At 41.3% G+C, this 23,346-nt stretch overlaps 1 protein-coding gene across 2 annotated transcripts in view; it reads left to right on the top strand.

Moving 5' to 3' along the window:
• Positions 1-3,728: 3,728 nt before the first annotated feature.
• Positions 3,729-23,346, top strand: part of LOC307188207 (uncharacterized protein) — a 56,972-nt gene continuing 37,354 nt past the window's right edge. For both annotated transcript variants that reach the window (XR_013828827.1, XM_079925004.1), the window contains exons 1-2: positions 3,729-3,873; positions 5,424-5,553. Coding sequence is in view for 1 of the 2 variants with exons in the window: in XM_079925004.1 (XP_079781130.1) it covers positions 5,424-5,553 (130 nt within the window). In the remaining variant the exon portion in view is untranslated. The remainder of the gene's footprint in view (positions 3,874-5,423; positions 5,554-23,346) is intronic.

The following is a 23,346-nucleotide window of genomic DNA, read 5'->3' as shown; positions in this document are numbered from 1 at the left end:
GTTTCTGACGTTATTCCACAAATATTATGACAGGAGAAATGAATGTAGATATTACATGTGTCCACTAATAGAGGAATGGAGAATAAAAACATGGTCCATCAATACAAGGGAATGTTATTCAGCCTAAAGAGGAAGGCAATTCTGACACAGGCTGCAGCAGGGATGAACCTTGAGGGCATTATGCTCAGTGATGTAAGCTAGACACAAAAAAACAAACAGTGCTTGATCCACTCATACAAGTCCCCTAGAGCAGTCGGAAACATAGAGACAGAAAGTAAGATGTTGAGTGCCAGGGGCTGAGGGAGGGACAATGGGGACTGAGTGTTTAATGGTGACTGTTTCAATTTTGCAAGATGAAAAATTTCTGGATGATGATGGCAGTCAGGTTTGCACAACAGTGTGAATTACTTCTTGACCCTGAAATGTGCACTTAAAAATGGTTAAGATAGTAAAGTTTATGTTTTGTGTATTTGACCACAATTTTCAAAACTTTTTAAAAAACAACAGGAAGTAGTCCATGAATACCACAAGATGCACAACTTCACTAACAACCGAGGGATTAAAACCATAAGAAAACGACTGTGCACACACCTACCAGAATGGCAGACATGAAGACACAGTATCAACTATCAGCAGGATGTGGAGCAATGGAAAGCCTGGTGCACAGCGGGGTATGCAACCACTCGTGAAAGAATCGGGCCTCAGAGAGTGAAGTCCATGCACACAGACCCACAGTGTTCCTCCCAGCTGAACACAAACCCCCCAGCCCTGCACCATGACTCACGAACATGGACTCTGCAGCCACAGGAGCCAAACCATAAAGAACCTGAAGGCCATCACAAGCGGATGCAGAAATAAACCATGCACGCTCCTATGAAGGAATATTCCACAGCAATGGAGTACATTTTGTTTAAAGGTAGTAAAACTATAAAAATTATTTTTTTTTAAAAAACTATATTCACAAGGTGAAAGAATCTATAATTCTGGCACCTAGGGACTGTCGAATGCTCCTAAAAATAGATTGTTGTGGAAACATTTATTATAAGGAAATTGACATATTCTCTAGGAAGGAGGGGGTGAATGGGCCTGCTACATTTTCTACATTGAAGACATATACAGGCGTTGATCCTACTTCTGTTAAATCAAGTGGGGCTTCATTGGATTTCTGCTACTATGGAGATAATCAAATTCTGGGTAGGGGTCAGGAGAAAATTAGTCATAGGTGTTCTCATGTAATAATTACTGTTGAAAGTGTAAATGATCTATTTATCAGTAAGACTGAGAATAGAATAACTGCTACATTACTTCATATGAGATTGTGTGTGCTACGATCCCTAGAGCTCCAGTGAGTATTTTGAATGTGAAGCCCATCCGGATCTGAGGATGGAATAAATGGCTAGCTGTGATATGGCTCATATAAATAATATGCCTACATTTATATCAATTAGTGGATAAGATACGGGAAGAGGAATTCATGTTGTGAGAGCCAGGGTTAAGGCTAGCATTGGGGCAATTATATATAAATTGATGATGTTGATGGACATAGTGGTTCTTTAATAAGTAATTTGAGTGCCTCAGCAATGGGTTGTAATAATCCATGGGGGCTGATGATTTTTGGCCCTTTCTGGATTTGTATATAGCCTAGGATTTTCCATTTAGTTAATATGAGGAATGCTATGGTGAATTAAATTGGGTAATTTGTGAAAGAATGTTGATTATAAACATATTCTTAGGAAGAAGACTTGAACCCATGCAGATAAAGGTTTCAGTTTTACATAATTACCGGGCTCTGCAACTGTAACAAACCCAGTTATAGAGCAAGGTATGAATAAATTAATTGAATGTAGATTCTATCATCATTTAGTTTGCAGACCTTTTGTAAAGTAAGCCGTATTGCTCTTGGTCTTTCATACTGGAAGAAATCTGAAATAGAGAGAAAGCAAGCAGCATGACTCCAGTCTGAACTCAGATTACGTGAGATTTTAATCGTTGAACAAACAGACAATTAATAGCAGTTATACCATTGAAATGTCGTGATCCAGCATCAACGTCATAAACCATATTGCTGATATGAACTCTAGAATACAATTACACTGTTATCCCTAGTAAAACTTGTTCCGTTGATCACTGTTTTAGAAGAACAGGTGATAAAGCATTTTGACTAGCTGGTCTAAATTTTGATCACTCAGAGGTGGTTTTATTCTCTAAAAAATAAATGGCACACAGGCTCAATGTACACTGGCTTCAGTAGTTGTGGTACACAGTCTCAGTAGTTGTGGCCCACTGGCTTAGCTGCTCCGTGGCAAGTGGGATCGTCCCGGACCGGGGATCGAACCGGTGTCTCCTGCATTGGCAGGTGAATTCTTAACCATTGCATCACCAGGGAAGTTCCAGAATCGCAGTCTCCATTTTAGTATACCTTAAGCCCAAAGAATCCATGGAAAATTGTTACAGAAAATAAGACAATAAAATATTGTAAGGACTATAACAGAAGCATATAGTACACAGTTCATATAGACACATCCCAAGCAGTTACAAAGTATATTAAAAGGGAGGCTGCAGTTTTAAAGAATAAGATAAATTATACCCCAAAACTCCCAATCTTTCCTGAAACGTTGCAACCTGAAACCCTATTGTAGGAAGAAGAAGATTCCAGGAGACATTCTACAAATGAAGGACTCTAAACCCTGTGGGTGGATAAAGAATTCTGGAAGGAAGGTATCCTCACCCACGGCGAGCAGGTTCCTATACTTGTCTAACATCACATCCCTGTAACAATTCCCACTGATCTTGATCCAGGCATTCTCACTCCTGTTGAGAGAAATCTATGGGCACATCCTGGAATGTCAGCAGTCCCTGAAACTAAAAGTACACATATCGTGTGACCACGGGAAGAGTTCATAATGTGACCCAAGAAGAAAACAGCAAGAGAACTGGTTTTAATTTAGAAGAGTGTCTTGAATTATTCACTAATATATATATATATATAATGTATGTATTTTTTTAAACAGTAAGTTTCTCTATCCTATTTCTAACTACAAGAAAAGAGTATGGCATGTGATCCACAAAACCAGTAGAGAGACTATACTTACTGGAAAAGAAATGATAAAATGATGGTTTCAACACAGGCCTATGCATTTTTGAGTGCTTTATTTATATCAAACTGGATAAAATGTGTGTATTTCTCAGACAGAAAAGATATGTCAAGGTAGGAATGTACCTTTCAACTATTCATGCGTACACAAGTACACTGTGGAGATTGTAAAAGTTCTGATTGTGATTCAGTAGGTCCGGTGGGCCTGAGTTCTATTTTTTTAACAAGCTCATTTTTAACTAGTGATGCCACAGTCTATGATTCTTTAACCACAATTGGGAATAGCAGAGACATAATAAGGAAAGGTAAAAATTCATAGTTAACTTTGAACTTAAAGTGTTTTATGGATTTTACACCTTTAATAGGATACTAAGCACAGCAGCAACAATCCTTTGTGAATATTTACTCTAGACCGTGTATCTTTCTAACTTTTTTGTGTAGGATTCCAGGAAAAAGGCCTGGGCTGCGGTCACAGTGGGAGGGGCCCCCAGGCCAGGCCGCCCCTCCAGGACCCCCGTTCGGGCCCTGTGCTCCTGGCGGCTTCCTCCTCCGGCGCCCCCCTCCCTCCCGGAAGGCCTCGGGGCAGAGCGGTCCCACCCCCTGCGCTCAGAACGGAGCCCGCGTTTCCGGAGAGCTTGAACTCCCGCAGCTCGGGGTCTCTTCCTTCCGCCGTCACGGAACTGCCCCAGAGCCTGAGGGAAGGGCGGCCTCAGTGAGGCTGCCGGCTCTGGAGGAGCCCCGTCGGCCGAAGCCGCGACAGTCGTGTGGACGGCGGGCCGGTAAGTGGTCGCCGACCCTCCGCCTGGTCCGGTGCCCTGGCGGCAGCGCAAGACCAGCTTCTAAGGGGCAGGGGTTCGCTGCCACCCACCGGTGCTGTACAGAAAGAGCGGCCCCCAGCGCCTGGTTCCAGGGAACTTCGGTCCCTCCTCTCGCCCCTGCCCTCGGCCTGGCTTGCGGGGCCTGTGGGGCGTCGGGAGGGGGTCGGCCTGAGCGTCCTGAGGGGAAACGGGGCAAGGGAGGCGCAGGGTCCGGCTGCAGCATCAGCACCCCTCCACCCGACCTCTGGAAATGGGGCTGAAAACTCCTCCCCAGGATTGTAGGCCCCTTATTCAGCAGAGTCCCTCTGCGCTCCTTCCTCCCTGAGCTAAAGTACCGGGGGAGGGGACAGGCCAGGGGACTGAAGCAGGTAATGGGGAACATCAAAAGGTGATTGTGAACTAAGGAAAACCAGCTCTCCCGACGTGAGGAATGTAGCACTTTTCTTTGTATGTGAAGATGCCAGAGTCTGGGCTCACTGAAATCCTTCCTTTCATATGCACCTCAGCTCTCTGGGGCCTGCATTCTGTATTTGCATATCCTGAGCTCCTCAGAGCCCGCGGCTCACACTGGAGGGCTGCAAGTGCTGATGACTGGGACATCCATTGTTTACTGAGATGGCAAGAAATATTCCATTTCTCACAGTCTTGAGGGGCAGACAGTGAAAAACTGTCAGAGAGTCTCACTCAGCATGTACTTTGGTTTACATATAGATAATATTTATACGTAACTGTGCTAATAGAAGTTCTCAAGTCCAATCAACTTGTACTACTACCCTCCATGTATTCATTTCATCAATATCATAAAATAAATGCCTATAGAACTGACTTAATCCATTTAAATAGGATAATGATTTTTAAAGGAAACATAATAGAAATATAACAACAAAACCTTTACCACCAAAGGCTGTGTCCGCAACAGCCTAAATAAATGTTCCATTGTTAAAATATTGAAAGATGTATTCAATAGAAATATCAACAAAAATGACAAATAATAAGGGCAGCAGAATGTTGAAATGTTCTATCTTTATCATTAAAGTGGCAGAAAATCATTTATTAGTAGGCACTGGGGGCAGAAGATGCCTGATTTTATATCTTTGTTATATTTGTACAGTTGTTTCAACAAGTAACTTAAAGAGAAAATTGAAAAAACAAAGAGGTTTGTGCCTGAGATCATGTTGATGTGAAACCGGGGATGGCCACCTTGTGCCAGGTGAGTTAAGTTTACCTGGAAGGTAGACCGCAGAGCTCCTGAGAAGCAAGGGTTGGAAGTCTTCTCATGGGTGCCCTTTAGGTTCTGTGACTTGACTGATTGTGAGTCATGTTTCGGGAAAGACCTGATCACAGGAAATGGTTGGGACTAATGTGATTTGGGGAGCAGCTAACAACATTCATCACAGCTCACGGCCTGAATGAATTTTAAAGAAACAGGAAAACAAATGCTTCTTATGGAATCAGAGAATGTGAGGGCTGGACAATCCCACAAAATGAGGAACACCCGTCCTATTTTCCAGATGAGAAAACAGAGGCCCAGCAAGGTGAAATCCCTCACCCAAGTTGCACCCGTCTCTCCTCCCCACTACATGGTTCATGAAAGCAGGATTCTTCCTGTCGTGATCACTGCTGAACCCCAAAAAGGGCCAGGTATCTAGCAGCTGCTCCAAAACTTTTGGCTGACTGTAGGAACAATGCTATTTCTTTCTTTCTCACTCTTATTCAGGATTGTGCCAAGAAGTCCCCAGTTTTCAATGTAATTTGATAAATGTAAATATTAATTGAGTTTTGTTGTGATGAGGACTTAGGCTTTGAAGGTAACAGACTTGGTTCAGATCCTGGTTCTTCCACTCAATAGCTGTTTGGCTTTGGGAAAATTACTAAACCTCTCTGAGCTTATTTCCTCCTTTGTAAAGTGTGGAGAAATGTATCTGAGCCAGCAGAGCACCTGCATGAGAGATGTGGACTAAATATTGGTCTTTCTCACTCTACCATGCCATCTCTCTGTTCTTCCCAGAGAAGTTGTACAGAAGGATGTAGTACTTTTTAAAAACAATTAATTAATTAATTAATTTTTGGCTGCGTTGGGTCTTCGTTGCTATGCACGGGCTTTCTCTAGTGGTGGCGAACGGGGCCTACCCTTTGTTGTCATGTGTGAACTTCTCATTGCGGTGGCTTCTCTTGCTGTGCTTGTTGTGGAGCACTGACTCTATGTGCGCCGGCTTCAGTAGTTGTGACCTGCAGGCTTAGTAGTTGTAGCGCATGGGCATAGCTGCTCTGCGGCATGTGGGATCTTCCCTGACCAGGGCTCGAACCCATGTCCCCTGCGTTGGCAGGCAGATTCTTAACCACTGCACCACCAGGGATGTCCGATATAGTACTTTATAAAGAGGGGTTTTAATTTATTTCAGATAGTGTACATTTTTCTTGTAGAAAAGATTATTCCACTATAGAAACATTAACACGCAATACCACTACAAATGCAGTATTCTGTGGGTTAGATATTATCAGTAAATTTTATATGTAATTGGGCAAAGGCCAAAGCACTAGGTACTAGGGAGTAAGAAGACTCAAATCTTGGGTGCCCCCCCACACCAATTTCAAAAGCAGGGTGTGTTTTCAAATCCATATTTAATCTGCTCTTTGTTTCTCATCCATCCTCTGTGTCCGTCTTTCTCAAGAAGGCTCAGATCCTCCGCTTTCACACCCTCCCGGCTGGCTGTGCCCCAGCTCCCGTCCTGGAACCTCGGCATGCATGGGTGTGCCTGCTCTCCCTGTGCATCAACAGCTTTGCCAGGGAGCTGCTGTATCGTGCACTGCTCGCTGTACCCCAGAGTACCTAGACCCTTCTGGTACATGAAGTACACCCTCATCACCATGAGTGCACGCCCATCCCCTTACCTTATATCCTGCCTCTAAGCCGGGCTTGGGGGTGACTACAGTGTGCAGTCAGCTATGTGAGCTGCTGGGATCAAAGTGAAGTTCCCAACTTTTGAAGTTGCAGGCTTGAGGGGCACATAGTGATTTAAAGTCGGGTCACCTGACTTAAAGGGGGTGCCTGATCGATTTAAAGCCAAGGCAGCTGACTTAAAGCCTGCGTCCCTCAGCTGCAGGACGAGACCAACTTTGGCGGTGCACGGGTTCGCTCCAAGCCAGCACTGCTGTTCAGGAAGAGCTTCCAGTAGCACCTAAGTGCAGGGGGACTTGGTCCGTTGTCTTGCCCCTGCCCTCGGAGGGGGGCCACCTGCTCTTCTGGAGGAGAATCAGGGAGGGGGAAGTGCAGAGTCCCGGCTGGAGTTGCGGCACCCCTTGTCTGATGGCAGGGAAGGGTGGGCGGGGCTGTGTGGTGTCCTGGGGCTGGACTCACCAGGGTTAGTCAGCTTCTCAGCCTTCTAACCTCCCCCCACACACCCCACAAGAGTTTCCAATAATATGTAATTGTGCCTTAGGTTCTCGGTCTTCAAACTCATCCCCAGGCTCCCAGGTCCCTTGATTCAGCCAATTCCTCTGTGCTCTTTCTTCTATTAGATACAGTCTGAGAGGGAGGGGCTGGGGGATGGGACTGGAGGGACCCCGGCAGCACTGGGCTTAGCTGACTAAAGAGATCCGGGGCCTGCGCTATCACACGTGTGTGAGGACCCTTAAGGCGGAATCGAGGGGGCCAGTTAGAGGCAGTCCTTGCTGCCTCAAGTGAGTATGGATCACCGTCGGGTGGGGAGCACGCTGAGCGCTGAGAAGTACTGTTAGGAGGATGTGTTCCTCCCTCGGCTTCAAGGATGTGGGTGGGCTTCAGGGCTCCAGTTCCCCTCCAGGCCTCCAGGTCCGACTGCACCCCAGAGGCCTTGCAGACCTGCCTTCCTGTCCCAGAACTTGTCAGGCTCCAGGAAGAATCCAGACTGCAGAGATGGTGCCTGTGCGCTCCAGCTTAAGAAGTGCTGTCCCTGGGGACCCAACAGTGGAGGGAGGAAGGGTGAAGGGAGTAGGGGGGTGGGGAAGGGAGGGGTGGCTGCCCTGAGAGACGTTGAGAGAGAAATATCGCCCCCCACACCCCCTGCCCCCTGCAACTGACCCATTGATGTCATAGGATCTCAGGGCCGTTTAGTCAGCGATGCCTCTGTTTCTTTACTCCTGTGTTCACAACTATGCAAAACCAACTCTTCATCCTCTTGCTGCCTTGCCAGGACTTTTAAAGCACTGTTCTTTTGAAGGACTCGTTCCCTAAACTGCAGTTTGGAGCTGTCCCAGCTATTTAAAAGTGTTCTCCTTAAACTGAGCCTAAATCCTACTCTTTTTGAAAAACGACCTTCACTTCAGAGATCATCTGTTCTGTCCATTCCTTCCTTCTACTGCCCTCTTAAGAACCTCTGTGCTCAAAGAGCTTGGTGATTTATGTTTTGCTTGATGTCAAAAAGAAACCTTCCCCATGCACCCCAAAAAACTTTCCTGGAACATAGGTGTTTGAAAACCATGGCAGTGTTTTGCAGTTAGTATACACTGGGTAGACTGCCTAGCAATCCCTCCGAGAGCCAGAGGTGAGCGACACCTTTACTTATTTGATTGGATGTCCTTCAAGTTTAGGAAGGTCCCATTCTTATGACCCAGCAGATAAGACAGAGCCCTGGATGGCTGTGGCTGTGATTAGATAACTTCTGATGATTTTATTTCCCTTAGTGAGCTGCTGCTTCTAGGTTAAATTCATTTTATTACCTGTCCTTTTTTTTTTTTTGTGGTAAGCGGGCTTCTCACTGTTGTGGTCTCTTCCTTTGCAGAGCACAGGCTCTGGACGCGCTGGCTCAGCGGCCGTGGCTCACGGGCCTAGCCTCTCCGCGGCATGTGGGATCCTCCCGGACTGGGGCACGAACCTGTGTCCCCCGCATTGCAGGCGGACTCTCAACCACTGCGCCACCAGGGAAGCCCTACCTGTCCATTTTTAAAGAAAGACTGACAAAGTCACTGTAATAGGTCAGGAGTCTGAGCTCAGGGTTAGTCAAAGGCACTCACAGGGAGAAAGGTGGATAAAAATAGGTGGGTAAAATAGGAGGGTTGGCAAGTACAGCCAGGACAACTGTGTTCACCGTGCATACTAATAAAGGCCAGGATCTCCCCATTTATCTCTGGTGGGAAATTCTGATGGTTTCACAGGATCAAACTCAAATCATATTCAAACTAGGGGGCTTCCCAGAGGGTGCTGAAGCACCGGCAGAGCCCACCTGCATTCCCACTTTGACGCTCCAGGATCAGAGTTGGGTTTGGAGATGGGGTTGCTGTGACCCCAAGGAGGTGAGCAGAGAGGAGGAGTTGATTACTGGTCTCCTCTGACTCTCTGGCCCAAATGGCCTGGCTTCACAGGGGGGACAGAGTTTTGCTTTCAGCAACTGTTGGGGCACTTCCAGGCTGGTGGGGTTGCCCAGTGGCCCGACAGCCTCACAGGCTGTCTGCGGTGTGACCGCCCTTTGTTCCTTCAGAATCTGTACATCAGGAGGTGCATGGCTGCGGGAGCCCATTCACTGCCCCCCCCAAGGGGGATGGCACTTTCCCTGGCTGTACCCTGTGATCACCAGGTACTTGAAATGAATGCAATTTTTTTGACTTCAAGGAAAAGCTCACATAACTGCTTCTGCCTCATAATGTGTGGGATTTACGATAATAGAAAGACATTATAAAGAACAGGTAGAAAACTCACCTGTTGGTCTCCATGTAGGAGTTTATTTTGCATGAATCTCCCTTACATGAGTAGATAGCAGAGGTTTATTTTTGTTCCCGTGTGTGTAGTTGTGGCAGAGGATGTAAGTATGGTGATTTGAAGCCCTCAAAGAAATATTCTCAGAACTCTCAAGACTTTTCCTGATTGGAATGGAAAGAGACCTGGAAAAGGAGGAAAAGAAAAGGAGGAGGGAGAACGAATGACTGTATCTCAGTAAATTCACCTGCCTGGTTGATTGCTCTTTCTTCTCATTTCTTTTAACTTCTATGTATGTCTAATGGAAAAATGTAGAAAGGCTGATTTTTATGCTTTAAAAGATTTTACATCACAAAGAACCTAGAAGTGGCTAACAGAACTTATTCAAGTCCATGTTACATAGAGACTTTGATATTAAATGTGTATACTAAAATGGGTTAATCCAAATTTTCTTTCTTTTTGAGTGAATATTTGTAACATATTTTTGTAGATAGTAATTTATCCTAGATATACAAAATTGTGAGAATGGGTACCATTTTTCACCACTTAAATGAATAGATCGTACACTTTAAATGCCAGTGTTGTGTCTTACATGTTGTTTTTTAATTCATTGATTTCCAAAACTTGTGTTTATTTAATTGATTTCTATCTACTAATCAGTGTCTCCCCTTTATTGTTTCTTACTTTATATTTTATTGATCTATAGTTAATTTACATTAGTATATTAGTTTCAGAGATACAACATAGTGATTCATAAATGTTTAGGTTCCCCATTTATACTTATTATAAAAGAGTGGCTCTCTTCCGCATGCTATACAGTATGTCACTGTAGATTATTGATTTTATACATAGTGGATTCTTCCTCAGAATCTCCTACCACTATTTTGCTCCTCCACGCTGTCTCTCCCTGCTGGTAACCACTAGTCTGTTCTTTAATCTGTGAGTCTGTTTTGTTGTTGTTGTTGTTGTATCAATATTTTAGATGCCACGTGTAAGTGATAACCTACCATGCTTGTTTTCTCTGCGACTTATTTTACTAAGCATAATACCCTCCAAGTTCATCCATGTTGTTGCAAATGGCAAAATTTCATTTATTGCTGAAGTCATCATATTTTTTATCCCCTAACCTATTGATGAACACTTAGTTTGACTCTGTATCTTGGCTATGGCAAGTAACACTGTTATGAACATTGGTGTGCAGTTATTTTTTTGAAATAGTGTTTTTGTTTTCTTCTGATATACCCAAGAGTGAAATTGCTGGATATTATGGTAGTTCTATTTTTAGTTTTTTGTGGAACCTCCATTCTGCTTTCCAGGGTAGCTGCACTACTTCACATTCACATCAAGAGATAGAAGAGTTTCCCTTTCTCCACATCCTCACTAACATTGGTTATTTGTGACCTTTTTGATGACAGCCATTCTGACAAGACTGAGGTGATATATCTCATTGTTTTGGTTTGCATTTTATTGCCGATTAGCTATGTTTAGCATCTTTGTGAGTTCTGTCTGTCTGTCTGTATTTTTTCCTTGGAAAAATGTCTTTTTAGGTCTTCTCATTTTTTTAAAAAAAGATTTTGTGTATTGTTCTGATATTGAGTTGTATGTGCTGTTTCTGTAGTTTAGATATGAACCCTTGCTTGGTCATCTTTTTGGTGTTAACCTCTTATCATGTGCAAATATTTTCTCTCCTTCAGCAGGTTGTCTTTTCATTTTGTCTTTGGTTTCCTTTGCTGTGCAAAATCTTTTAAGTGTAGTGAAGTCCCATTTGTTTTTTTTTTTGCTTTTGTTTCATTTGCCTTAGTAGACTGAACCTAAAACTGTTGCTATCATTTATGTTGAAGAATGTTCTGTATTTTCCTCTAGGGGTTTTATGGTCCTACATTTAGGTCTTTATTCAGTTTTGCGTTTATTTTATATATGGTGTGCTAAAATACTCTAATTTTATTCTTTTCCATGTAGCTGACCAGTTTTCCCAGTACCACTTATTGAAGATACAGTTTTCCCTCCATATTGCCTGCTTTGTCATAAATCAATTAAATATACGTGTGTGGGCTTCTTTCTGGGATCTCTATTCTATTCCAGTGATCTTTGTGTCTGTTTTTGCTCCAGTCCAATTCTCTTTGATTACTCTCGCTTTGCAGTATAATCTGAAGTCAAGGTGCGTGATGCCTCCAGCTCTGTTCTTTCTCAACATTGTTTGGCTATTTGGGGTCTTTGTGTTTCTATACAAATTTTAAAATTACTTTTTCAAGTTTTGTGAAAATGCTTTGATAGGGATTGCATTAAATCTGTAGATTGTCTTTGGTAGTATGGTTATTTTAACAGTATTAACTCTTCCAGTCCATGCACCTGCTATATTTTCCCATCTTTTTCTGTTGCCTTCAACTTCTTTCACCAATGGCTGATAGATTTCTGAGTACATGTCTTTTACCTGCTTAGGTGTGTTTGTTCCTAGGTATGTTATTCTTTTTGGTGTGATTGCATATGGTATTGTTTTCTTAATTTTTTTCTTTCTGAGAGCTTTGAGTTTTGTTTTTTCTTCTTTTTCTAATTCCTTCAGGTGTAATGTTAAGTTGTTTATTTGATATTTTTCTTGTTTCCTAAGAATAAGCTTGTATCACTATAACTTCCCCCTGTGAACTGCATTGGCTGTGTCCCATAGATTTTGGATCATTGTGTGTTCATTTTCATTTGTCTTGAGTATTTTTAGAATCCCTCTTTAATTTCTTCAGTGTTCCTTTCTTCCTCTTTTATTCTCTTCATCTGTGATGTGAGGACTATCTTTAATATTATGTTTGGATTTCTTTCAGTTGTGTGTGTGTGTGTGTGTGTGTGTGTGTGTGTGTGATTATTTAAGTTGCTGAGCTCTTAATTTCACATGGACACTAACAACCCTGCATTGTTACTCTCCTCCCCCACAGTTACTGAATTTGACCTTATATTTTACATCTACTTGTTTTGTGTGTCCCTTAACTTCTTATTGTGAATATAGATGATTTTATTACTGTTTTCTTTCATCCTTCCTACTAGCTGTGTACACGGTTGATTTACTGCCTTTGTTGAATATTTGTCTTACCAATGATGTTTTTCCTTTAGTAAGTTTCCTTTCCTAATTTTTATGTTTCAGTCATGGCCTTTTCTTTTTCACTGAGAAAATCCCCTTTAAGATTTCTCATAAAGCTGGTTTGACGATGCTGATCTTTTTTAGTTTTGCTTCTCTATAAAACTTTAGATCTCAGCATCAAATCTGAAGGAGAGCCTTGTTGGATAGAGTATTTCTGGTTATAGATTTTCCCCTTTCATGACTTTAAATATACCATGCCACTCCCTTCTGGCATGCAGAGGTTATCCTGAGAAGTCAGCTGATAACTTTTTGCAAGTTCCCATGTTTGTAACTTGTTGCTTTTCCTTTGCTCCATTTAATAGTGTCTTTTTATCTTTATTTTTTGCCATTTTAATTACAATGAGTCTTGGTGTGGTCCTCTTTGGGTTGATCCTGTTTTGACCTTACTGTGTTTACTGGACTTGGATGTCTGTTTTCTTTCCCAGGTTACGGAAGTTTTCAGCTCTTATGTCTTCAGGTATGTTCTACACTGCTTTCTCTTTGCTTTTTGCTTCTGGGACCAGTATAATGCAAATATTAGTACACTTGATGTTGTTTCACAAGTCTGTTCAACTTTCCTCATTTCATTTTAATCTGTTGTTTTACCGTTCATCTTCAGTGATTGCCAGTACTCTGTCCTTCAGTTTTCTGATTCATTCCTCTGTATCATTTAGTCTACAGTAGTTTCCTTTTAGTGTAATTTCCATTTCCATTATTGTATTCCTCACCTCTGTTTTGTTGTCCTTTAATGGTCTAACTCTTTTTATAAAAATTCTAACTTCTTGCTCTGGTTGTCCATTCTTCTCCTGAGTTCTTTGATCATCTTTACAGTCATTAACTTGAACTCTTTGTTGAGGAGATTGGCTATCTCCACTTCACTTAGATCTTCTTCTGAGTTCTTATCTCGTTCCTTCTTTTGGATCGTGTTTCTGTGTCATGTCATTTTTCTTAACGTGCTGTTTTTATTGCTATGTATGTAGTAGGCTTGTTACATTTCCTGACCTTGGAGAAGTGGCCTTTTGTAGGAGAGGTCCTGTGTGTCCCAGCAGCCCACTGTCCCGTGGTCACTGGAACTGTATGTTCTAGGTGTACCCCCTATGTGGGCTGCTTGGGCTCTTCTGTTGTGGTGGGCTGACTACTGGGGGTGGTCTGGTAGGCTTGGCTGCCCCCAGAGTGCTTGTTTGCTAGACTCTGCCTAGTATGGAGGCTGTCTGTGCTGCTTGGTGAGGCTAAATCATAAGGCAGCTTGCTGCACAATGCTGGGAGACATCAAATCTAGTGCTGGTTCACTTATGGGTAAAGTTGCAGTCCAGGTGATATCAGGGCTAGTGCCCAGTCACTGGTCCTGGGGCTACGATGGCTACTGGGAGGAAGACACAGGTCCTGAGTTCTGGCTGCAGGTCCCAGGAGCTGCAGAGTTGGTGTTGGATCACTGTCCCTGACACAGCTGTCTGCAGGGTCTGCGGTATTCCGAGTCTTGTGTTGGCATTCTGATGGGCAGGGTCAGGACCCAGCTGAGTCCCTGGCTGCTTGTGGCCTGCAAGTGAGTGTTCTGGTCACACAGGCTGCTGGGCTGTGGTATTCCTGGAGCTGCTGTGTGCCTGTTGGCTTATGAGGCTGATCCCACTGCTAGAGCAGGTTTGCTGTTGGGTAGATCCAAGCTCCATCCAGTCCCTGTGCAGTGAGCTGATGGTGAGGCAGATTCCAAGTCCAGAGCAGGCTCACTTGTCAGAGGGGCCAGGGGCTCTGGGGCTGGTGCCTGTCCACTGAGGTGTGGAGGCTGGTCCTGGGGCTTTTGGTGGCTGGGCCCATGTCCAGGGGCAGCTGTGCATTGAGAGGGTCTGAAGGCAGCCTGTTTGCTGGTGGACGGGGCTACGTCCCTGCTCAGTTAGTTGCTTGGCCTGCAGCATCCTAGTACTTGTGTCTATGGTCCGGTGGAAATGGGTAGGGTTAGGTCCTGAGGTTAAAAAGATAGAGGGAGGATTCTGAAATTATGCTTGCTGATACCAGTGGCCACAAGGTAGAAGGAGGTCCCCCAAGTGTCTGCTGCCAGTGTCTATGTCCCTGAGGCTGTGCTGTAGTTGCCTCTTGCCTCCCTGGGAGACTCACCAAGATCAGGAGGTAGGTGTGACCCAGGATCCTTTCAAATGACTGCTTCTGTTTTGATTATTGGGTCAGGTGGGATTTTGTGAGCACCTTTTTTTCTTTTTCTTTGCGGTACGTGGGCCTCTCACTGTTGTGGCCTCTCCCGTTGCGGAGCACAGGCTTGCGACGCGCAGGCTCAGCGGCCATGGCTCACGGGCCCCGCTACCCCGCGTCATGCGGGATCCTCCCGGATCGGGGCACGAACCCGTGTCCCCTGCATCGGCAGGCGGACTGTCAACCACTGTGCCACCCAGGAAGCCCTGTGAGCATCTTTTAAGTGTGGACTCTCTTTTCCCACAACCCTCTGGCTCTCTGGAAAATAAGCACTACTGGTCTTCAAAGCCCAACTTTCTAGGAACTCTTCTTTCCAGCACAGGATCCCTGGGCTTGGGAGCCTGATGTTCTGTTCATACCCCTCACTACCTGAGAGCACCTCAGAAATTGTAATTATTCTCCCATTTGTGGGCCACCCACCTGGTGGTATGGGTCTTGACTCTATTGAGATTTTGCCCTTCCTTCTTGTCTTGCCGAGGTGCCTTCCTTATATCTTTAGCTCTAAAACATCTTTTATATTAGGTCCCGGCCGTTTTCATCAATTGCTGTTCTGTAAACAGTTGTGACTTTGGTGTGCCCATGAGAGGCATCAAGCTCTGGGTCTTTGAATGCTACCATCTTGGACAATCTCTCCATTCTTAAATTATATTATTTAATTTTTCTTAGTATCTTATTTGATTCGTGACAGTTGGAAATATATTATCACTCACGTTTACTTCTCCTGTTTTAAAAAATTGAGTAGTGCATTCATTCATTTTGAAATGAAGGTAGTGACCTGTGAATTTTCATACCTCAAAACTCAAAGATAGGACAAAAGCCTTTTCTACCTGTGTTACCTTCGGACTCTGCTCTGCACCCCAGCCTGGGGATTAACCTCTTGCACCCATGCTCACCTTCCCTTTTTGGACCGTTAACCATCACTGCATCTGTGTTGACAAAGTGAACGCTAGTCTTTCCAGTTTTTGTGTTTTGTTTTTTGGATTAGGGAACAGTCCTACTATGAATGTACATTTACTGGTCTGCTCAAGTTCATATATAAATCTGTCAAGCACATTACCAGAATTGGAATTGCTTGTATATACACTTTGATAAATTTTAGAGACAATGGTAGAACAGAAGTAGGTTGTATTTGAAATCCCACAATATTCTCACACCATGAAAACCCTTCCTTTTTTAATATATTTGTGTGTAGTTTATCTTTATGCCCATACTATATTTCCCAGAGATGGGTAAGTGTTATGTTTCTTGCTAGCACATGTACCGTATTGTTCAAAATCAGGCGTTTAGTGGTTTCAGCATGATCATATTTCCATGAACTCGCAAATACAAGCTCTTCTCTCACACTGTCTTTTACTCCCTGCTGTTTTATATTGCCCTCCTAATTCTCACTCCTTGTCTTTCTTTATGTTCTTCATCAACCTGGATAGGTTATACTATTTTCTCCCTTATTCAAGACCAATAGAATAGAATAGAACACCCAGAAATAAACCCTGATATATGGCCAAATGATTTTTGACAAGTTGCCAAGACTTTTCAAAGTAGAAAGGATAGTATTTTCAGCAAATGGTGCTGAGAAGTCTTGTTGTCAACATGCAAAAGAAGGAAGATGGACCCTTACCTAACGTCATACGCAAAAATTAAGGAAAACATATCAAGAAACTAAATATAAGACCTAATACAATAAAAAATCTTAGAAGAAGACACAGGACAAGAGCTTCATGACATTGGATTTCGCAGTGTTTTCCTCAATGTGAAACGAAGGAACAACAAAGATACAGCTAACAAAAAAATAAACAATTTGCAGTACATAATTTAAAAGAATGTGTATCAAAGAAATGTAAACAGAATAAAATGGCAACCCACAAGTTGGGAGAAAATATTTGAAAGCCATCTATCTGACAAGAGATTTCTATTCAGAATACACAGAGAACTCCTACAACTCAGCAAAAAGCAAACACCCTGATTCAAAAATGGATAAAAGACTTGAATAGATGGTTCTTTAAAAAGATGTACAAATGACTAAGCACTTGAATAGATGCTCCATATCCCTAAATGCATGTTTGTATATTTGTGTGCATGCATACACACAGAAGCACACACACACATACACAAGCAGAAAACAAGCATTGGTGAGGATGTGAGGGAGTTGGAAGCATTGTGCTATGTCAGTGGGAATGCAGAATGATACAGCTGCTTTACAAAAGAGTAAGGCAATTTTTCAGATACTGAAAAATAGAATTACTACATGATCCAGGAATTTTACTATGAGGTATACCCAAAGGAATTGAAATCAGGGCCTTAAAGAAATATTTGTACTCCAGTGTTTAGAGCAGTAATAATCACAGTAGCTAAAATATGAAAGCAACCTAAGTGTTCATCCACTAGTTCCTGGATAAGCAAAGTGTGGTATACCCATATAATACAATATTGTTCAGTGTTAAGAAGGTAAAGATCTAGGAATATGCTACAACGTGGATGAATCTTGAGGAAATTTAGCTACCAAAATGCCATTTTTGTGACTTTCAGGGAGTCCTAACAATACAACTACTTATTTCAATTATATGGGGTACTTAGTGTAGTCAAAACCATAGAAATTGGGAGGGTAATGATGCTTTTCAGGTGGTTATGGAACAAAAAGGAAAGTTATGTTTAAAGGATATAGAGTTACAGTTTTTAAATGTAGAAAAGAATTAGATAAATGGTGATGTTCATTACCAAATAATATGAATGTATTTAATATCACTGAACGGTGCACTTTATAATAATTCACATGTTATACTTTATGTTATTTGATTTTACTAACATACAAAATTGGGAAAGAATGTAATATCAGGAAAGGGAGTGACCCTGGGATAGAGCACAGGGTAATCAGAAGGGGGAGACACTGCATATGTTGAAGAAGAGCTGAGAGTCTTCATTGGACAGAATAGACTATAAAAAGGAAAAAAAATACTCTGAGGGTGTATTAAATAGATATCTGTGGGTGTACTGCTATATCCCATGGGTTATCTTAAAGAGTCTTTAACAAAGTCCATAAGGCTTGCTGAGGCATTTTTAAAAACTGGATTCCCTAGGAGATAATTGGAGGGTGGTACTTAAGTCTATGTCTGGGTTGACAGATGTTGCAGGGAAGACGAACCTGAGAACAGTGAATGTCCAGAGAGTGTAAGTACATGGAAATTAGAAAAAAAATAATAAAGGGAATTAGGAAAACTTTGGACTTCGGAGGTCATGTATTACTGAGTCAGACCTGAGATTTCTAAGGAGTTATATACACAGTTGCTCCTTGGATTACTTGTTGATAAAGATAAGTGGAAAAACTAGAGTCGTTTCCAAGTGTAGGAAAGATATAATGAGAGGAGGGAGGTGGAAAGTAGGGAGGCCCAGAGAAAAGTGGGAAGGTCATATTGGGCCACGATGGTGATAATATCCCGCAGAACAGATGGTAGGGCAGACTATGGATTCATCGTTCTTATTTCGGCTCCCCACCTCATCCTTAACAATTCTTTGGGAATATTTCATTGCTCTGTGATGGAGGTACAGAATTCGAGTAAGGAGACTACACCCTCAGTGTCCAGCTGTCTGAGTCCTCAGTGTGCTTCAAATGATGGAGAGTTATTGCTTCTTTATGAGAAGAGTTAGTACCTCGTAGCTAAGCTTAAGCTGGAGCTTATGCAATATTGATTCCATTTTATATATACTGTTGGCATGGAGGTTCCTCCTCCTCTTTCCTTGACCATTATGAAATGAATCTATATTTCTCAATATTTGGGTATATCAGATAAATACATTAAGTAAAGGAATCCTATATATTGCTCCCTGCATAGTTTGCTCTTTCTTGTTTCTCTTTTACCTTTACTAAATTAGCACAGGGAGAGACCTTGAAATGTACTAATCAGGAGAGATTAGAACATCATATTTCTAGAGAGGTTGGTTGGACAGAGCATGGGTCCCAGTGAGAATCAAAGCTTCTGTTTCTACTTGGAAGTGTACCTGTAGAGAGTAGAGGGCTCCAGGAAATATCCTAGAATATTGCAATTAGAGAGGCAGGATCTGGTACCAGATCAGTGTACTAGGACATGTTTGTCAGTCACCTGATGTGAGATTCTCAGAGCGAATCCCATATGGTAGGGCTGAGTGCAGAGTGATGAAGAACCTGTGAAAGCCTCTGATTGCATGTTAAAGATGAAGCTCTGATTTTGGGGAGAATTTTCTTACCTGACTGAATGTCACCCTTCTGTGGGGATGACATTCTGTGCTTTTCCTCTCTTGATGACCACTGACTGAAAATCATTAGAGGATCATGTCTAGAAAACATTCATTATTTAATTTCTTAAAGAAGAAAACATAGAAAACATATTTATCCACTTTCAAATTGAGGATCAAGGGGAATGACATCAGTGAAAATGTCAGAGTAGGGAGCTCTGGCTTGTGTCCATCGCCAGAAACACTGACATACATGGTAAAACCTGTCAGAATGATCTTATCAACACGTGAAAGTTTTCTTTTATTTTTCGCCCTGTAGATTTATCTTTCATTGAAACTTAACTTACTACAGGATGTGGAGAATAAAGAGGGAAGTAGAACCTGTATTTCCTGATGAGAGAATCACTAAGTCATATTAGCTGTTCTGAGCTATGTCTTACTCACCGTGACTGTAATTAAAACAAAGAAACAAAACAATTTTTTTTGTAAGTCAGTTCTGACATTTCCTCGTTAAAGACAAGGTAACAGATAGAGACTTAGATCTACCAGAATTGAGCAAAATTTTGATTGTACCTGTGTTGAATATATGAGCATGACCTGCTACAAATCTTTATTATACTTATTGCCACAACTGACAAATTCCCTTTTTCCACTTCTGATATGTTGCATGTAAGGAATGCATAGGTCGCTTATCCCAGCTGGTCACAGGTAAACTCTGCCACATGGATTACTGCATGTTTTCCTGCTGGAAGACCACACATTCTCGAGTATCATGCCTGCAGAGTATCTGGGCTCTTCCTTTTTCTGGATAAAGTTTAGATAATCACCTAATTTTATGAGAAATATATAAATTGTATTCTTCAGTTTTTTATTTGTCCATTCTCTTTCAAGTCCTAAGTGCAAATATTAAAGTGATTTCCAAGAGGGTGGTGAATAAGACAGCTACTTTTATGCTCCAAAATTAGCAATAAAGCGTAATACAATTGTAAATGCATTAATGTGTGATTAATATGTAGATACATATGTAAATTCAATTTTCGTAATGCTTTGTGGAGAGCTTCAGAATCTAGGTATTAAAAAAAAGGAGTTCTTGAAACTCACAGGGAATTATAGAGAAGTCTTTGTGTCTATAAATATCAATCAGAAATAATGCATATTCTCAGAAATAAACTAGGCATAAAATTGTGGGAAAACACTTCATGAAATGAAAGAGTATGTGATGGCCATACAAGAAAAAAGAATATTCTCGGAGAATAATGAACAGTGTGGAGTTCAGCAGAAGGGTAATACAGATTCAGAGAGTAATACTTTGGAGAGCCTAATTATGAGTTCCTCATATTTCATCTTTGGAGCGACAGTAGTCATTTGAAATATGATGTTATAAGATGACATTAACATACTTAAATGCTTTCGTTTAGAAATGACCACTTAGAACCAGAATAAATGAAAGAGAACACAAAATTTTGTTTTTGTTGATTTTTGAAGATCTCAGGTGAGTGCTGATAATTTAAAAATACATGATGTCTTTCACTGCAAAGTAAAGAAACTCTTACAGTGGAGGATTCCTGGACTGAATGTCAGTATTATGAAATACTGTAAGTGTGTTTCATGTTTGGTAATTGCAGTCATTGTTGCTTTTGTTGTGGTCATCCATTTACAATGCTTGGTGTCAGTTGATTTATCTTTGTAAAAATAAAATACAGTCTGTGTGTGTGAAAAAAAATACATGATGTCTTGATAAAATTGTATGGAATTTGAGATCTGGAAAAAAGCATTTTTTTCTGTAATGCTAGGATGGTAATTGGACATTTTTGCAAGAAAGAGATTTCAGGATGCAAATCTGATGTCTCTAAGGTGGGAAGTCAGTTCATGGTGGAACATTCTATTAAACTTGTGTGAGTGCAGAAATATTTCTTTGGAAGGAAGAGGTCACGAATCCCTTTTTAACGGTTAGTGGTTTATAGTATACTGAATGAGCAAAATGGCTATTTCTGAACTTTAGAAAAAAAATATAGTTTTTCTGCATTTATATAATGAAGCTGATGTAGAATATCAAAAATTCTTTATTTTGAAAAACAATGTAATCAACTTGACATAATTCATATATATTGAACCTGTGGTACACACTCACAATAAAACTTACATTCAAAAAATCTTTTGCACTTAAGAAATATTTTCCAGTGTAGTTGATTTACAATGTTGTGGGTTTTTTAATACATGTATAGTGGAGTATAATTGCTTTATAACACTGTATGAGTTTCTGCTTTACAACAAAGTGAATCACCTATATGTATACATATATCCCCATATCCCCCGCTCCTGAGGCTCCCTCCCACACTCCTTATCCCACCCCTGTGGGGGACATAAAGCACCGAGCTGATCTCCCTGTGCTACGCGGCAGCTTACCACTAGCTCTTTTACATTTGGTAGTGTATATATGTCAGTGCTACTCTCTCACTACCTCCCTGTCTCCCCTTTTGCTCTGTGTCCTTAAGTCCGTTCTCTACATCTGTGTCCTTTATTCCTGCCCTGTCACTAGGTTCGTCGGTACCATTTTTCTAGATTCCATATATATATGTGTTCACGTACAGTATTTGTTTTTCTCTTTCTGACTTACGTCACTCTGTATGACAGACTCTAGGTCCAACCACCTCACTACAAATAACTCAATTTTGTTCCTTTTTATGGCTGAGTAATACTCCATTGTATCTATGGGCCACATCTTCTTTATATATTCATCTGTCGATGGACATTTAGGTTGCTTCTATGTCCTGGTTATTGTAAAAAGTGCTACAGTGAACATTGTGGTACAAGTATCTTTTTGACTTATGGTTTTCTCCGGGTATGTGCCCAGTAGTGGGATTGCTGGGTCATATGGTAGTTCTATTTTTAGCTTTAAGGAACCTCCATACTGTTCTCCATAGTGGCTGTATCAGTTTACATTCCCACCAACAGTGCAGGAGGGTTCCCTTTTCTCCACACCCTCTGCAGCCTTTATAAATTGTTGTATTAATTTCTGCTGTGCAGTAAAGTGATTGTTTATATATATATATATTATATATATATATTTTTTTCCATTATGATTTATCACAGGATATTTAATATAGTTTCCTCTGCTATACAGTAGGTCTTTGTGGTTTGTTCATCCTATGTAGAATAGTTTGCTTCTGCTATTCCAAAACTCCCAATCTTTCCTTCACTCTCTTCTTGGCAACCACAACTCTGTTTTCTATATCTATGTGTTTGTTTCTGTCTCACTGACGTGTTCATTTGTGGCCTGTTTTTGATTCCACATATAAGTGATATTATATGGTATTTGTCTTTCTCTTTCTGACTTACTTCACTTAGTATCATTATCTCTAGGTCCATCCATGTTGTTGCATATGGCATTATTTCATTATTTATGTCTGAGTAATATCTATTGTATACATATACCACACCTTCTTTATACATTCATTTTTCAATGAACATTTACGTAGTTTCCATGTGTTGGCTATTATAAATACTGCTGCAATGAACATAGGGTTTTATGTATCTTTTTGAATTATAGTTTTGTCTAGATATATGTCCACAAGTGGGATTGCTAGATCATATGGCAACTCTCTTTATAGTTTTCTTGAGGAACCCCCATACTGTTTTCCATAGTGGCTGCATCAACTTACATGGCCACCAACAGTGTAGAAGGGTTCCCTTTTCTCCATACCCCATCTAGCATTTGTTAATTGTAGATTTTTTTTAATGATGGCCATTCTGATCAGTGTGAAGTGATACCTCGTTGTAATTTGGATTTGCATTTCTCTAATAATTAGTGATGATGAGCATCTTTTCATGTGTCTATTGGCTATCTGTATGTCTTCTTTGGAGAAATGTTTCTTTACGTTTTCTACCCATTTTTCCATTGAGTTATTTGTTATTTTGTTATTGAATTGTATGAGCTGTTTGTATAGTTTGGAAATTAAGCCCTTGTCAGTCTCATCATTTGCTAATATTTTCTCCCAGTCCAAAGGTTGTATTTTCATTTTGATTATGGTTTCCTTTGCTGTGCAACAGCTTATAAGTTTGATTAGTTCCTGTTTCTGTTTTGCTTTTACACTAAGTCACCTATATATGAACAAGTTCTGTTCCAAGAGTGCATTTGTAAGTCCGATTTGTTTGTAAGTGCAACAAAGTTAGCCTAGGTACCCATCTTACACAGTCGGCTATATGGTATTGTACCGTAATAGGTTTATAATACTCTTCACACAAACGATACATA

Source organism: Stenella coeruleoalba (genome assembly GCF_951394435.1).
Source record: "Stenella coeruleoalba genome assembly, chromosome: 6".
In the NCBI taxonomy this organism is placed as follows: Eukaryota; Metazoa; Chordata; class Mammalia; order Artiodactyla; family Delphinidae; genus Stenella; species Stenella coeruleoalba.
Note: the sequence above shows the minus strand (reverse complement) of the source record. Positions and strands in the feature narration are given on the sequence as shown.